The sequence below is a fragment of the Trematomus bernacchii genome, unplaced genomic scaffold, assembly GCF_902827165.1.
Source record: "Trematomus bernacchii unplaced genomic scaffold, fTreBer1.1, whole genome shotgun sequence".
Taxonomy (NCBI): Eukaryota; Metazoa; Chordata; class Actinopteri; order Perciformes; family Nototheniidae; genus Trematomus; species Trematomus bernacchii.
The window spans coordinates 10,714,825-10,730,894 of NW_022987648.1; the positions used below are offsets into that span (position 1 = coordinate 10,714,825).

The following is a 16,070-nucleotide window of genomic DNA, read 5'->3' on the forward strand; positions in this document are numbered from 1 at the left end:
GAGTAACAACCAAAAACCTCCTTACATCTTGTCATACTTGCATTCAATTGGTCGTCTCACAAGTCCTTACTATCAATGTCCCTTCTTGCAGGGTCCCTTACTGTCTCTGCATCCCAGAACCCCCAAGCTGTTGGCCCCACTGGACAGCAGGCCCCGGGACATTGCTGCCCTGCCAGCACTTAAACACCACGTTCCCCTGAAGCCCATAAGCCAGAGCCCCCTTTGCTCTAGGACCCGGCTGAGGAGAGAACGGTTGTTCTGGGGAAGCCCACTGACTACTAAGGGAGAAAGTGAGGAAAGCGGGTCCGGCAGCAGCCAGAGTTCCATCGACCTGGAGGACGAGGAAGATACAAAGGACATACTAAAGCGAGCTTCGGGAGAAAGACCTCTGAAGTTTGTTGGAGAAAGATTGTTGCGGCAATCCAACAGCATGAGCGCCACCGAGGCTGATTTGGTTTGGGATAAAAGGCAGCATTTTAAAGTTCAGTCAAGAATCATTCATATTCCACTGATCCACAGATCAGTACATGACCTGGACGGAGACCCTATCAGTGATCTTGACAATGCTAAACCAGCTATAAACCCTCACTCTAAAGGCAAAGCCACCAGAAGGATTTTTACAAAGGAGACTGATGAGAGTCAGTCCTTTATGAACTATGCACAAAAAGGAGACATCGTGGACATTGAAATACCTATCAAATCAAAGTCTAAGGAGGAAAATAACTATGTGGGTTGCACCCCAGAGCCTGGGACTGAGATTAGCCATAGCATAACATTTATTATCAAGGATGACAATAGGGATGTTATTGCATACCGTGAAGGAACTTCCAAAAATGACCCACAGCAGGTTAAACGGACAGAACGGAGAATGAAGGATTCCTGTTATGAAATAAACGGCGTAGGTAGCCCAATCATTTGTAGCAAGGATTTGACGTTAACTGCTAGCACTACCGAGGAGAAAATACAATTATTTACTTCAGCTGTAAAACTTCCTCAGTCAGACATGGATCCCAAGAAAGATGAGAAGATGTTGAAAGCCTTAAAGCCTGTCCGAAACAAGGACAGAAGAAGTAGCACAAACAGTGAAATGAGAGAAAACATTGAAACGAACCAGCAGTCCTTCAACATGGTAGCGCGCAAAGAGCGAAGCATCCTCAATCGGAATAAGTCCACAAGTAATCTGAAGAACTCCTCACTTTCCGCACAAGGTAAAGATAAAACAAGGAAAAGCCCAGAGCTAATTATTGGCGGAGAGACTGTCATAAAAGGGAAGTCAAAGCTTAAAGTAGCATGTTCTAACAATGGCACCATATCACCTAGGAAGAAGCTTAATGATCAGAGCAAAAGACCAAATCCTGAGAAGATGAACAGCAACAGAATTCCACCAGTTAGGGAGGTGAAGACCATCTGGCAGTTAAAGAGACCCAGTCTAGCAGGCAAACCCAGGTCTAAATCTGCTGTGGACTTCATCACCTACAAAGACATGTTTAAGCAGATCCATAGTGGGGATGAAGGACCAGCCATCTACGAGATGTTTGCTGGTCCCGTCTATGATAACCTTCGAGTTTCTAGCTCCTGTGAGAAAGTCAAGGACAGACAAGTGCAGTCTGCTCCATCCAGGAAGACGCCACAGTGGCATAAAGTCAAACACAGAACATCGAAACAAGCACAGAGGAGAAGTCCGGGGGAGAGCATGGTTATTTCAGCTAAAGGCAAACCAAAACATGCGTCCTCTAGGGTGAAACATCTCCACACACCTGTGCCAAGGAAAGTTATTCTGAAAAATAAGAATATGCCTGTATCAGATAGACTCAAAGAAGCTGAACTATCTAAGGATAATGACATTTTCCGTGGTAGTGCTCAAGAAACCATTTTGTCTACGATCGAGGAAGCTCTTTCTAGACATGGGTCTGAAACAGTCAAATCTGATGAGAAAACATTGACCAAGCCAAGAGCTTTATCTCATTATACTCACCCCCACATGAACATGCAAGAAATAGAAAACCCAAACCGACCAGTTTCTGAGCCTGTGTTATCTCAAAGCCCCCAACAGGCAAAGATCCAAACCTGGGCTTCTTCCAGCAGTGGTGACCACACCATTGTGTCACCAGTTTACAAGAAGTTTCTGGATGAGGTGGGGGACGGGCCACTTACAGATGACCTGCTGCAATGTCTGGCTGAGGAGCTGATCTCATTGGACGAGAGAGATGTATACATAGAACCTGAGAGCCTGGAATCGGATGGAGAAATCAATTCTATATCAGTAAGAAAAACATAAAAGATAGATTATCAAGTTCATGAGTAACCTTCTCATAAATTAAATATTCATTATCTGTTTTTAATTGCAGGTAAAGACCCCAGACAGTGGTGCTCTGCTTGGCTCTGTGTTGGTTGTAGATGACGCGATCACATGGACAAAAGGTGAAGTACTCGGCAGGGGAGCCTATGGGACAGTAAGTATGGACTAACGCAGTTAGGCTATACAATAATGACACAGTACAACACCATCCTAAGATGTTAACTATTCACACAACCATGAAATCTATATTCATAGATGAAAAATACTCAAAGCAGTATATGTCCCACTGCAGACGTTGATGCTCCAGTAACCCCAGTGCCGACCACTGCTTCTTCTTCCCAGGTGTACTGCGGCCTGACCAGCCAGGGCCAGCTGATAGCTGTGAAGCAGGTGAGCCTTGATTCCTCTGACCCAGATGCTGCCAAGACAGAGTACATTCGTCTGCAGGGGGAGGTGGAGCTGCTTAAAACTCTAAGACACACCAACATTGTGGGTTTCCTGGGTACCTCACTCCAACAGCATGTGGTTTCCATATTTATGGAATACATCCCAGGAGGATCCATTGCCAGCATCCTTCACAGGTTAGTTATTCACAAGTCACAACCACCTACAAGTTACCCAGGAATGTGTTGCAAGAATAATTTGGGAATATTTCCCCCAAAAATGTACATTAAAGGAAACCTATCATGCTATATTTAAATGATATATTGTATGGCCATACCTATATAAGGTATATTTATACGTTTCTGTTTTCGAAATACCAAACAGATCATGCATTTTAGCCATGCCTCATTTCGCTCTATGTGCTGTTTGCTGTCTACGGGTCTGATTCTGCTGACCACGCCCCCCTGCAGGAGAGCGGAGCCGTGCTCTGATCAGCTGCTGGGCTGTCAGAAGAGGGGGAGAAAAAGAGATCTCTGTGTTTTATTATATAGTCGTTATTCATTTGTTTTAAAGCTCAATAAATAACAAAGAAGACCTTTGACCGGCACTTTTCTAATTTTGTCCGGAAGATTTAAACTTTAACGGACATCTTGACCGGCGAAAGAAACTGAAACTGAAACTCTGCCGCACGGTCCCCTCGTTCCTTGGAAGAGGCGGAGAGGTGGGTGTTTGTCATCTGCTGGTGGACTAACCGGAGAGAATTACAGTGCTTGCCTCGACGGGGAGGGATTGCATTGAATTAAAGCAGCAGAAGGAGCAAACGCTTGCCTCGGGGAGGGAGAAAAAAAGCCACAGCGGAGAATAAACAGAAGGGTAACCATGGTAACCAAGTCTTCTTCGCTGCTTTTGTGGCAGACTACAGCACCACTTACAGGCCTGGCATATGTACTACAGCGTCTCCAGCGCTTTCGAGCGGCAATGGCCGGCCGTGGCCCAACCCCACATTCCCCTGATAGGTGGAGAGTTGGCCCAATAGCCGTAGCGCCACTTTCCTGACGTCAGTAAAGTGTTCAAATCTGGATCAGTTTTGATCAGATCCGTTGCAGCCCCTTTTTTAGAGATTTGGGTATGGAGGAAAATAGAGAGGGTTGTGTTTTCTGACACTTGGTGAGTTCCCTGGAACACCGGGGACACATATTCATGTATAAAATACGTACAAAAGTGCATTTTGCATGATAGGTCCCCTTTAAATTACTAACCCTGTATATCCATTGATATTTGAGGAAAGCTTTTGTGTTACTCCCATGCCACCATGGTTTACTAAGAATCTTGGTGTACAACAAATTGGTGTATTTAAGAAATAGCGGCAAAACAGTAAAGGTTCAGTAAAATGTCATATATTTGGAACGAAGTGAGCACAACTGTATAAATGAGACTATACTGAAAGGGTTGTGTGACCGTTTGTAGACGGAAGTTTAGTTATGTTTAAGTTTCAGTTTAAGTATAGTTTTGTGTTGTTAGATGCGCCCCCATATACTGGAATTCATCAATAATTGTTCAGTTTTTGGATTCTTTGTTTACCATTGAGGCATGCAAGAAAAGTTTTCTTCAAGAACTCAACACACGTTAAAGGGGACCTATCATGCAAAATGCACTTTGTACGTCTTTTATACATGCATATGTGTCCCCGGGGTTCCAGGGAACTCACCAAGTGTCAGAAAACACAACCCTCTCTATTTTCCTCCATACCCAAATCTCTAAAAAAGGGGCTGCAACGGATCTGATCAAAACTGATCCAGATTTGAACACTGTCCTGACGTCAGGACAGTGGCGCTACGGCTATTGGGCCAACTCCACCAATCAGGAGGAGACAGCCACGGCCATTGCCGTTGGAAAGCGCTGGAGACGCTGTAGTACATATGCCAGGCCTGTAGATGGTGCTGTTCTCACTGAATCTGCCCTTGCAAAAACAGAGCTAAAAAATGTCAAATTGAGCAAAATGAGGCATGGCTAAAATGCATGATGTTTGGTATTTTGAAAAAGAAAAAAGCATAAATATGCCTTATATAGGTATGGTCCTATACTATATTATTCAGATATAGCATGATAGGTCCACTTTAAGTAATTGATATACCATTGATCATTTTGGGGTGATGTATCCCTTAGAAACATCAAAATCAGAGAATTCAAGAATGGTCTGTTACTAACCTTCAACACCACATGCTGTCTTCAGGTTTGGTCCTCTGCCAGAGTGTGTCCTGGCCTTGTACACACATCAGATTCTGGAAGGGGTGGCCTACCTTCACTTGAACAGGGTGATTCATCGTGACTTGAAGGGAAACAACATCATGCTGATGCCCACTGGCGTCATCAAGCTCATCGACTTCGGCTGTGCGCGTCGTCTCAGCTGCCTGAACCACACCGCTAGCAACAGTGGAGATCTGCTGAAGTCTGTCCATGGCACACCTTACTGGATGGCACCAGAGGTAGATTCAGAGATCATTTGGGAGGTCTTCCAATATGTGAAGATGGTGTTATTTTTTTCGACTGCTTTTCTTGGCAAGACGAGTCTAGCATAGCATTCAAGTGCTAAAATCTGCACCAGTTAGGCTACCACTACCCGGATTTGGTCAGGTCCTATGCCCTAACTAACCAATGAGCTTTTCTGGGTCAATGCCTTGTATGCAGGGTTACTCTGGCCAAAAAAAACAATCATGCTTGGAAATGCTTTCTTTCTTTTTTTTGCAATGTTCCAATTACTTTATTTTCAGCAAATATCAAATTGCCTTTTTAATCTTTCCACTCCTTAGGTTATCAATGAGACAGGATATGGCAGAAAGTCTGATATATGGAGTGTGGGTTGCACAGTGTTTGAGATGGCCACAGGAAAACCACCACTGGCTCACATGGACAAGATGGCTGCCTTGTTCTACATTGGGGCTAAAAGAGGGGTGATGCCCTCCTTACCAGATGGGTTTTCGGATAACGCAAAGGATTTTGTACAAATCAGCTTGACAAGGTGAGAGCTTTTGTCATCCCTGATCTGTGTGAACTGTTACTGTCATACACCTACGTACTATTTCAATCTATAATATTAAACGTACAGTGCTTATAAAGAGTTTTGAACTAATAGAGTTGAAAGCCTAAGCCTAATTTTCTACTTTGAGCCATTTATTGGAATCATTTTGGTTATCTTGATTTGTTTTCTCTTAACAGCGACCAGAGACTACGGCCATCTGCACACCAGCTGCTGAAGCATTCATTCATCCCCCAAAATAAGTTTGGGGCGAACTCCTGGGAGAAGCAGAAAAAAAGCTGCTGTGGTCACCCAGAGGGTCTGTGCGGCTAACAAGTTACATTTCCAAGAGAATGTTTAGTTCAAGGACACATTTTGATGATTTCATTTGAATTGATGAATCAAATTATTATTAAGCATTCTTTTGCGTCCCTTCGAGGGCTAGACACCAACCCCATTGATGCACTAGTAGTGTTTGAGCATTGGGCTTATGGTCATTGCATTCTTAAAATGTTAAGAAACATGAGAAGCACTTTGAACCATTTAACTTTTGCCTAATAGAACATATCAAATGTGAACAGATAAATGCAACGTTTTTCACCGATTTTGTAGATTTTCTATAGAAATCTCTTGTGTGCCAATCTTATAAATGCCTTAATTTAAAATGTATACAGTGTAACTCTCAGCTGCCTGTCAGACACTAATCTATATTGCTACAACATTTTCTAAAGCTAGTTATACTGAGTTATTGAGGAATCAATGTGTAGAGTTTGCTAATGCATCAACTAACCCACATTAACGTATTGCTAGAAACAACGTGAATCAAACATGTTTATTTTCTTCGCAACTGTAGTAACATTGTTATATGCAAAATAAAACGACAACAACCAGGGTTTATACTGTGTCAGGGTAATGGCAACTTTGAAGTTTATTCATAATATTGAAATGAAAATGAGAAAAAAGGACGAGGGGGGTTATGCTTATTTGTCCTCAACTGCTTTGCTGTGTGCCCTAAATCCCTAACGAAGGTACCACCAATCCAGCCTTGAGTACTTTGCACAAAGAGACCAAGTGAAAAACAGAAGGGGTCAAGATTTGAGAACATTGCAGAGTTTAATGTATGAAACTGAAGACATGTTCGGACAGGTACATGGCTGTAAATGTCAATTTAACCAGTTGGATGAAGACAAAACCTAGTTGGGGTGTTAACATTGCAGATGCCAAAATATCCAGCGGTTATTGGTTGCATATGGCCAATTGGTCCCGGTTTGATGTTTTTTTTTCTATATAGTACCATGTTATTGGCTGATTGAATCATACTTACATGTATCCCATTTAAGGGCTGACATCTAAAGGCAACAGCTTCACGTCATGAAATTATGTGATACACTTCAAAGTAAAAAGGGTTATGTAAACTTTAATAGCACACTACTACTGTCTTTGTCAGTTGTTTGTCTTTTTGAGGCACAACCTTTGGCATCCAGCTTAAAGGTCTACTTATAGGTAAAGAAAAAAAATGTTTTTGGTAGAAATTGCATCACTGATGTTATAATAAGTAGGTGTTGGATGTGCCTGTGTCACTGAGGGCATCAAATGATATTCCCTGTGATGAAAAGCACAGAACAGCACCCCCTTCAGGAAGGTGTAAGAAGCACACGCCACTGGGACGCTGCAATCATTCACCGGATGACACCCAATCCGTTGATCAACAAAATAAAAGTATTTTATAGGTATTATAGTTATCTTGTTATACTTACAAGCAGCTCCAAACCTGAGTAGTCATATTTTCTTTCTTTAAACATACAAAAACGTATGTACATTTATCTCCACTTTCTGTAAACAGCAAGTACGTATTCTCCTTTTAAATCCCTTTGATGATTGAAACATGCAAATCATACGCACAGTACTAAAGTATAAAAAATAAATCAAGACAAGAAAGAGATTGAGGAGATGAAAATTCACACCTAAAAAATTAAAGTTGCATCCATCAACAGTATTAATTGGAAGGCCAGCTAACATAACTTCATAACTTGAACTCCTCTCCAGCTGGTCACTGCCTTCCTACATACAACCGCAGAAATGGGATTCAATTAAATTAATCATTAAAAAAAAGAAGGAAGAAAGAGCACCTTCCGTGCCTCTTATAGTACTTTTTCCCATACTGAGATCTGAAATGCAGGGAAGTACTTTCCCCTCGATGAAAACGCACACATTCACCCAACTTTGCACATTCCGAGACTCATTTGAGGAAGGAGAACCAAGCAGCAATTCAACACTAACAGAAAGAAAGGACTGAGCATTAGGGCCCAGAGATCTGACGGTCAGGAAGCATAATTTTTTTCATCTTTCTTGTCTCAGAAATTGAGAGGTCCAACAATACTTATCTTTTTTTTTTTTTTGCAGATACGCGTTTCTGCCATTCAGTAAAGGGTTTATCATGACATAAAGAGTTATTTTTCACAGGGCACTTAACAGGGAGCATAGTCTTCATAGTCTGAGCTGTGGGTAGTTTGGGCCATGGCTGCAGAGAGGGGTCTTTCAGTGTCTCTGCTCTCCCACTTCATGTGGCGATTCATTAGGAGGAGGAGGGTACTGCTGAGAGGTCCGCAGCCCACCTGGGTGTGACAGGAGGGGAGGAGGAGGAGAAACAAGAATAAGGAGGAGGGAGGGGGGAGGTTAGCCATAGAGCTGCAAGCCAGACGAGACACACTGCAGTACAGGAGAGGAGCAAGGAGGAGAAAAGGGGAAAGAAAAATATGTAGTACCTGCAGCAACTGTGCCACCCTTGGAGTTTTTGCTCACTTTGGAGCATGAAGTGGAGAATGAGGAGGGAGGGTGGTGGTTGTTGTGGCCGGCCTCGGGGTACGCCCTCTTGCGCGATGAGGAAGACAGGGATCCTGGAGGAGCGAGTATGGGCCCTTCCATGCCCGGCAGCCCCCGTAGCGGGCCTCCCCCGCCGTTCCCGCTGTGTGTGTGAGGATGACTGTGCTTGTGGTGGCGATGGAGGTGATCTGCTCCACGGTGCTGTTTCTCCTTAATCACCAGAGGGCTGGAATGTTTGCTCTTGTTGTTGTTGTTGGCCGCCATGCCTTCGTCCGATGAGCTGTGGCGCTCCGATGATGAGACTTTTATCTTCATCTTGAGCTCGTCTTTGCTTGGCAGTCCGCCTTTGTCCAGCTGGTAGCCCCCACCAGACCCGGGGACAGCCAGGCGGAGCTTGAGTGAGCCTTTGTCCCGCTTGTCACTATGATGACGTCTTTCTTGCCCTGAAGTTGAGGAGGGAGCTTTAATTTTCATCGGGGAGGCAGTGGTGCCTCCACCAACACCGTGGGATGTTTGGTGGGGCTGTGAATGTTTTCTATGGTCTACTTGGCTCGCGGGTGCATAGGTAGAAGAGGAGGAAGATAACATGTCCCCCCTCCCGTCACAATCCATTATTCCTCCATGCTGTTCCTGGCTGCGTTTATGCCCGGAGACAGTCTGCTCTGCTGCTTGTTTCTCTCTGTATCTGTCCAGAGACAGCTTCTGAGCTGGAGACGGTTGTGGTGGAGGAGGCTGTCCTCCTTTTTGTTCCTGTTTGACAGGTATGAAGTCCAGTGTTTTATCAGTCCTGTATACCGGCGCATTAAGAAGCAGGGAGGGCTCTTGCAGAGGGATGCTGAGGGGTTCCTGTTTTATACTGGAGGTAGCATACCCAGCTTGGCTCTGGTTACCCAGGGGCCACTCGCTGTGGCTGGCTGGGTTGTACGAGCCAGCCAAGGATTCCAGAGACAGGGGTCCATCCCCGGAGGGGCCAGACATGAAGGCAGCGCCTGCCTTGGAAAAACTTGGGTTGCAGGAGCCACCAGGGAGTGATGCATCATCTTGGAGCATGGAAGGCCCGGCAAAGGAGTTGTCATTCAACGATGTGCCGTCACCCTTTGGCTTTTTGGCAGCTTGTGTTGCCTAGGGGACAGAAAGAGATTTGTGACGCTGTTGAGCATTTGGTTTCCCCAACAGTAAGCTCTCATAATGGGATTTAACAGTGGGACATTTGTATGTAATGCTTTGCTACTACCTAGTATTGCAGCATTGCCACACTTTTGAACTGTTTCATAACTGAGTATGGTGCTTTAGGCTGGTTTAAAGATCTTATGTGTACATGGAGCTGTTTTGGTGAGACTACAAACTGTCAGCTAGTTGGCCACGATCTTTGACAGGCCGATCAGTTTTATATTTCCCATTCTTTTTTACTAAATATAGAAAGATCATATGGAATCAACAAAAAAAATCGGAATCTACAGTTCTGACTTGTCAGAAATCACAAACAGCCGAGAAAATGACCATAATTGCATTTTAACCTTCCAATGCAGGAAATCGAGCAGCAATGTCTCTTACCCTCCAGTTGCGAATCCTCTTTAACCGGCTGGGCGTCTTCTCCAGAATTTGCAGAAACTCGTGGGTCAACTCTGAAAGTAAAAGACATGCATGTTGTCATTAAATCACCACAAATTCTGCTGATACAACGCAACATCCCCTTCTCTCATTTTAACCATTGGAAAATATGCGAGTACTATGACCTTCACCCTAGATATAAGAGGGCAGATATAAGAACTTGGTGCAGGGTAAATGTATCCACAGTAATGCATTATGGTAAAGCAAAACATTAATTCAATCTCACCATCAAGCAGCTCGAGGGTGACCGAGTTGTCCACGTACTCCCACCAGTGTTTCCCATCAGTGGAAACTGGGATCTCCCAGTTTGACCACTTACAGGCCAGGTGGATGCACACACAGGAGATCACTGTGGGTTTGTACTGGAGGCAGAACGTAGTGAGGTGTAGACTGCATAATGTGTGAGGGTATGCGCAAGTGATATGAGAGTGTGTGTGTTCATGAAAGAAATGTGAGGGTGTAGGAATGTGTGGAATGTGGAGTGAGTTCAGGTCAGGCGATATCCCGAATGGTCCCGCATATGTAGAAAAGAGAAAAGAAAAAACAAGAGGGAGCGGACCGTTTTAATTTACTGTAGGCATTGCTTGCAAATGATAAGCCATTATTGGCTCAAGATCATACAATGTAAAATGTACAGTTTATCGTGTCAAACGGATCAAAATTAAGGCTGCACGATTTGGACAATATAGCTTATTGCGATTATTTGTACTGATATTGCAAATGGGATATGATTTGTGAAATGTTTAAACATTATTCACATTATAATTGAGGAGTATAACAAAATGATCTGTTGTGAATTCTCGCGAGAACTGCAATACACAATTGAAAACGAAATGTTTTCACATATTTTTTATAGTGCTTTATTTCTATATTAAGCTAGTCCTTATTGCGATTAAAAAAAATGGTGCAGCCCTAGTCACAATACAGATGAAATTTCCCCTAATTGTATCATTCATGCAGGCACATCATACATTGTGTCAGGTGTCAATTTATGCTTCAAAGAACCTGGCTTGGTTGAATGTTAGGACATAAAAACAGAAGTGGAAGTGGGCCACGTGTAGTGGCTGAGTGCAGCCCTATTGTGAAACACTGAAACCAGAGGCCACCCATGTGACGGTTACATCATTTTACTGTTAACTGGCGAGGGGCTGCTCCTACAACCCTCTCTGTATGGCTCTGTGTTGAAAGGGATAAACCTAGTGGGCCCGACAGATCAATGGATACAACACGGCACCAATACTGACACTGTTAGGGCTAAACTGAAGCGCAGGCAGTTTCAACACTGAACCTTCTTGATTAAAAGTTAGAGATAATCCTAATCCTAACTATGACTCAAAGGGAATGGAACCATCATTTATAAAGTGTAACTTTATGTTGCAAGCGTGAAGGGAAATGAGTCCTAAAACCGCAAATGAGTCGGCATTTTAGCAATTTCAGTTCCCCCGTCTTGAAGTCATTTGATATGTCAGTAAATACACAACACGTGAATTCCTGGAGCATTTACGCGTCTTAAAACCAGTGATTGCTAAAAAAAAAAAGTGGCTAAATAAAACTACTAGATGTCACGCAGAGATAAATCCACCTTTTTGTTTTAGCAGTGGTGACGTGAACTGCGACCGTGTTGTCGTTTGTTAATTGCCTCATGTTAGTTATTTACTTCTGGCGATAAGATTAACAATTCAATATGTGGAAATTATCCTGCTAAACAAAACGTGGCAAAAACATGAGTTTCTTTTCCGCAAAATTCCTTAATCCAATGGTAAATCTCAATGCTTTTTTCGATAGAGCCTTTGCGATGCTAACTTCCGGGTTGGGCTACGGCCTAAAAAAATGTCATCACCGTACCACTTTTAGAACTTTTGATCACAATTGACTCGTTAAACAAAGGTCATAACACATGAAAAGGAACAAATAAATAAAGACAAATGACCCTTGTATAAGTATTTAAAGCCAACATTTCAACAATCTAAGTCTTGAAAGCTAAAAAATTATTTTAAGGATGAAAGTTCCTCACAATCAAGAGAGCTAGAGCTGGATGGTAACCTTGCCTGTAAAACAAGTACAATGTCTGGAGTCTGGGCTGTCAGATTACAGCGGCGTTTTTAGAACAAAGCTAACAGTCACGGCAGACATTACAAAGACTTTGGCTGATGGGAAAAGTTTAAACTCAAATCAATTTAGACATCTTAAATCTTTCACAACAAAAGTGATGATTCTTCTTGACTCAATTCCAAAAAATGTATGTATTAACTTTTTGTAAATTGCACTCATGTAAGTACTAGCTTGGTGTAAAATTGCAAACATGATTCAGTCAGCTTCCAGACATTGTCAATTGATTTCATCATTTCATTGATTGACATTACGAGTTAATTACATTAATGCAAAATTACTTTTCACAACTGTAAAATATAAACAAACCCGTTAAGGACCCAGTTTTAATACTAAAATACATTTTGATAATCATCAAAAAATTGACTTTGATCAGTCTGAGATAAACAATTGACATGCCAACCATTAAATATTGTCTCGGTCCTTAATGGGTTGTGGTAATATTTTTGTCACATGTTTTACATGAGCTATATGTATTTTGAAAATCTGGGAAAAGTATGTGCAATATGAAAAAAATTGCAGGATAATGCATTTTTGACAAATGGATATGAAAAATAACATTTTAAGAATTAATTTGCGGTACTTACCGGGTGGACCTCTACGAGAAATGTTTACATCTCTGAAATCTTTAGCTGCTATTCAGGCTACCAAAGTGTCTTTCTCTTAGAATTATGCACTTTTTCGCAACCGAACAAACATGTGGGTTTCAAGCGCACCACTACACTTCACACCTTGCATTCAACCCATCTGTGCCAACACGTGGTCCCTTGTACAATACACCGCACTGCGACTGGGGCCGGTAACGCTACGAGCCACCCTGTCCCGCTCCCTGTGAACGAGGGAGGGGAGCCGAGGGGAGGAGGCAAGCATCCCAACAACCACCAGCGCTATTAGGGCCCGTTGGACACTGAAAGGGTACCCTGCATTACAGGAAGCTATGGTGTGCAGTCAAAGTGCAACAAAGGAGGGACAGGATAACAACCTGTTGGTAGCCATGAAATAGGAAGTCTGTGCCAGATCCTTGCTTGCTGTAAGAGAGGGAAAGAAAAATAGGAAAACAGGGGAGGGGAAAATAAAAGGATTAATATTTCTGCAAGACGGAGCATGACATTAACATTGGGTCAGGAACTGAATGTTTCAAAGCACTGATTAAGACAAGGCCAAGACTGAAAACAATACTACCAACACACAACTGCTACAATAAAGAAGCAACTGGAAGATGTTAAGCCAAAGGACTTCGTTGACCTTGTCCAACATAACCAATGTTTACAGGAGATAGTTCCTCGGACACAGAATGAAATGGTAAAACGAAGAAATAAAGAATTTCAGTCTTGGCCCAATAAGTGCATGTCAATGTTGTCGTCTATGTGCTGTGTCATATTCAAATGTCGTGAAACGAGCAAGGTGTGTGTGTGGTCATGTAACCATTAAATCAGCAAGGGTTTCAATCCCCCTCCCCACCCACATTTGAGGTGGGACAAAAAAAGAGCAGAGGGCACAAAGAGCAAAGAAGGAAGCCTCTACCTCGCACTAGCTGGGAACATTTCACCACATCAGTGTGTGGGTGATCAATAGTAATTTCAAAGCCTGGAACAAAATACATGACAGGTGAGTTCAACACAGAGACAGTTGGGAGGTGACATGTCATTTTATGATTTAACAAACACACCTAGGTATCCATTTAGGAGTATCAATTTAGATTTGGATAGATATCTTTATGTTCAATATGAATAGTGAAACTTGATGCTCATATATAGATTTTAAAAATAGATGTCATGAGCTCTAGCAGCATTTACTCTGGCACCCACATGTATAGGTATTGAAGGTAATGGAGATATAAATACAAATCCTGTGCAAAATTGCAAAAAGACTAATGCTAAAGTGGCAAAAATAAAATGACATGTCACCTTTACATGATTTCTTGAAAATATGTATATGACAAGATACCCATACAGCAGCTGATAAAACATTTCACTCAACAGGCTGTGATGAATACATTCAACGGTGATCAATAGCACTACTCCCTTATTGATAAGCCAAAGATAATGATTATGATAAAACAAAACGCTATCTCTCTCTCAAGTCATCCACTCCAGTCACCACTACTTACCCAGGGTCTGCAGCACTATGGATTCAAGTATCACCAGCTCTTGAGCTTGCTGGAGGTATGCCTAAAGTTTGATAGACAGTCATTACAACACAATTGTAATGAGTCTATTAATCTATCCAACTAACTAATTTCAAATGGCCAAAAACTCAGAGGCACATTTTACTTTTAATGTAGGCCTTGTAAGGTGTATGGTACACACCAACAGCCGGCCAGGGCATTCAAGTTAAGGCTCTCAGTAGAGGGCAAGGGACTTTGGTACAGCCAGTATCACATAAGGAAACCATGACCACTGTGAGAACTGGGAAGTCACATGTAGAAAAAGGGAAAAATACTTTCAACCATACAATGTGAGATCACCCTGAACTTACATTACTCTTTGTGTCTAGAGGCGATTCTTGGGGATTGAGGCAAGCATGTGCCACTTTGATCACATGTTCGAGTTTCCGAGGTTGCTCTTCCACTTTTGCGGCCAAGAATAAGGTGGTTGGAGAGATTATCTGCACAGAAGCATCAAGATATTTCAATATAATACCCAACACTTCTCTGTGCAATGTATGTAACAATATATCCAACATGTGGTACTAGGTTACAGGTCAATAGCAGTGTTATATAACTTGATACTTACATTCCTGTGGAATTTGGTGAAGGAGTGGTTCATATAAAATCTATGCATGTAAACAATGGCTGTATTTATTGTTAGTTGGGAGCTGGAGAGTTGGTCAAGGGAAATGTTTTAACTTTCACTGGGTTAAAACCATGCTGACAATAACAAAATGAACACTTTACCTATATGCAATTATATCAGGTAGAAACACGTATCATTTGACAACGTATTATAATTAGACAAATGTTTTAAAAGAGTTACAGTTAATTAGAGACAAGACGTAAACAGTTGACCAACCGACACTGTACATCAAGCTAGCTTACTAGCTTAATGATAGCAACTGTGGTACATATAAGTACATAGAGAAGGCAAATTAGCCTACTTCAAACTTAAACTTGCGTCATAAAATAACACATGCCATTATTTAATTACCTGAGATAGACCGGACCGAATAATAAATGCATTCTGTGGACCAGGAGCCAGCAACAGCTGCAAACTCGCCTTATGGCCTTTAGACGTCAAACCACAGCTAGCTAGGTAGCCTGCTATATTAGCGCATAGCTAACATTACACATAAACACATGGGATCGAAATTCCAGGTATACAAAATATAACATAATTAAAAAAATCACAGAACACACACGTTGACAAGTTACAAACGTTGCTCCATTTACTCAGCAGTCAGTTTTAAATTAGCTAATGCTATCTGGGCCCGCTGAAACTGTTAGCGCCATGTCTGATACCTCCAGTCCAGAAAACGTTGTTTACAAAGGATACACGTTGAGTCTCTGACCCATATCTTGGATCAGATTTGCCGCTTGTTGCCGGTAGGAGAGCTCTCGGTCTGGTTCGACTCCACATCGACGGGACGGCGTTGTTTCGAGCTGTTCCCGGGTGAAAAACCATTTCGACGAGGATCCCCGGCACGCCGCCATTACTCTCCAACATTGGGCATCGAGAAAGCGGATGTGACGTTGGTGTCGCACAGGAAAACACGACTTCTTCGATGGTGAGCCGTGCATACAGTATCACATTTGAAAATATTCTAATGCTGTTTGTTTTCTTTTATTAAATGATTGTTCATCTACTGATTTCAAACTGTTACACAATACGG

General features: G+C 42.4%; 2 protein-coding genes across 7 annotated transcripts in view; one reads left to right on the top strand and one right to left on the bottom strand.

Moving 5' to 3' along the window:
• map3k19 (mitogen-activated protein kinase kinase kinase 19) overlaps positions 1-8,116 on the top strand; it is a 32,927-nt gene extending 24,811 nt beyond the window's left edge. For both annotated transcript variants that reach the window (XM_034134244.1, XM_034134243.1), the window contains exons 12-17: positions 92-2,263; positions 2,349-2,453; positions 2,642-2,880; positions 4,917-5,169; positions 5,494-5,702; positions 5,900-8,116. In XM_034134244.1, coding sequence (XP_033990135.1) covers positions 92-2,263; positions 2,349-2,453; positions 2,642-2,880; positions 4,917-5,169; positions 5,494-5,702; positions 5,900-6,032 — 3,111 coding nt within the window. In that variant the 3' untranslated portion in view covers positions 6,033-8,116. The remainder of the gene's footprint in view (positions 1-91; positions 2,264-2,348; positions 2,454-2,641; positions 2,881-4,916; positions 5,170-5,493; positions 5,703-5,899) is intronic.
• ccnt2a (cyclin T2a) lies at positions 6,610-15,923 on the bottom strand. 5 transcript variants are annotated; one of them, XM_034134247.1, is made up of 10 exons: positions 15,734-15,923; positions 14,978-15,059; positions 14,721-14,849; positions 14,353-14,413; positions 13,767-13,829; positions 13,225-13,270; positions 10,360-10,523; positions 10,077-10,147; positions 8,465-9,644; positions 6,610-8,314 (listed from the first exon to the last, which is right to left on the bottom strand). In XM_034134247.1, the coding sequence occupies exons 1-10, from the start codon at positions 15,889-15,891 to the stop codon at positions 8,238-8,240; spliced, it is 2,031 nt and encodes a 676-aa protein (XP_033990138.1). In that variant the 5' UTR covers positions 15,892-15,923; the 3' UTR covers positions 6,610-8,237. The 5 variants fall into 5 exon arrangements, 2 of the variants coding, with proteins under 2 accessions (XP_033990138.1, XP_033990137.1); XR_004556231.1 differs by lacking the exon at positions 6,610-8,314 and adding an exon at positions 12,148-12,181 and having other exon boundaries at positions 9,456-9,644; XM_034134246.1 differs by having other exon boundaries at positions 6,610-9,644.
• Positions 15,924-16,070: the final 147 nt, after the last annotated feature.

Bases quoted from the DNA above. Each gene is read 5' to 3' on its own strand.
- ccnt2a (XM_034134246.1), bottom strand. From the start codon at position 15,891: ATGGCGGCGTGCCGGGGATCCTCGTCGAAATGGTTTTTCACCCGGGAA. The intron at 14,414-14,720 runs GTAAGTTCAGGG...ATCAAACTTTAG, and splicing joins CTCTAGACACAAAGAGTAAT to GCATACCTCCAGCAAGCTCA. The intron at 10,524-13,224 runs GTTGTTATCCTG...CACATTATGCAG, and splicing joins TATTTCATGGCTACCAACAG to TCTACACCTCACTACGTTCT.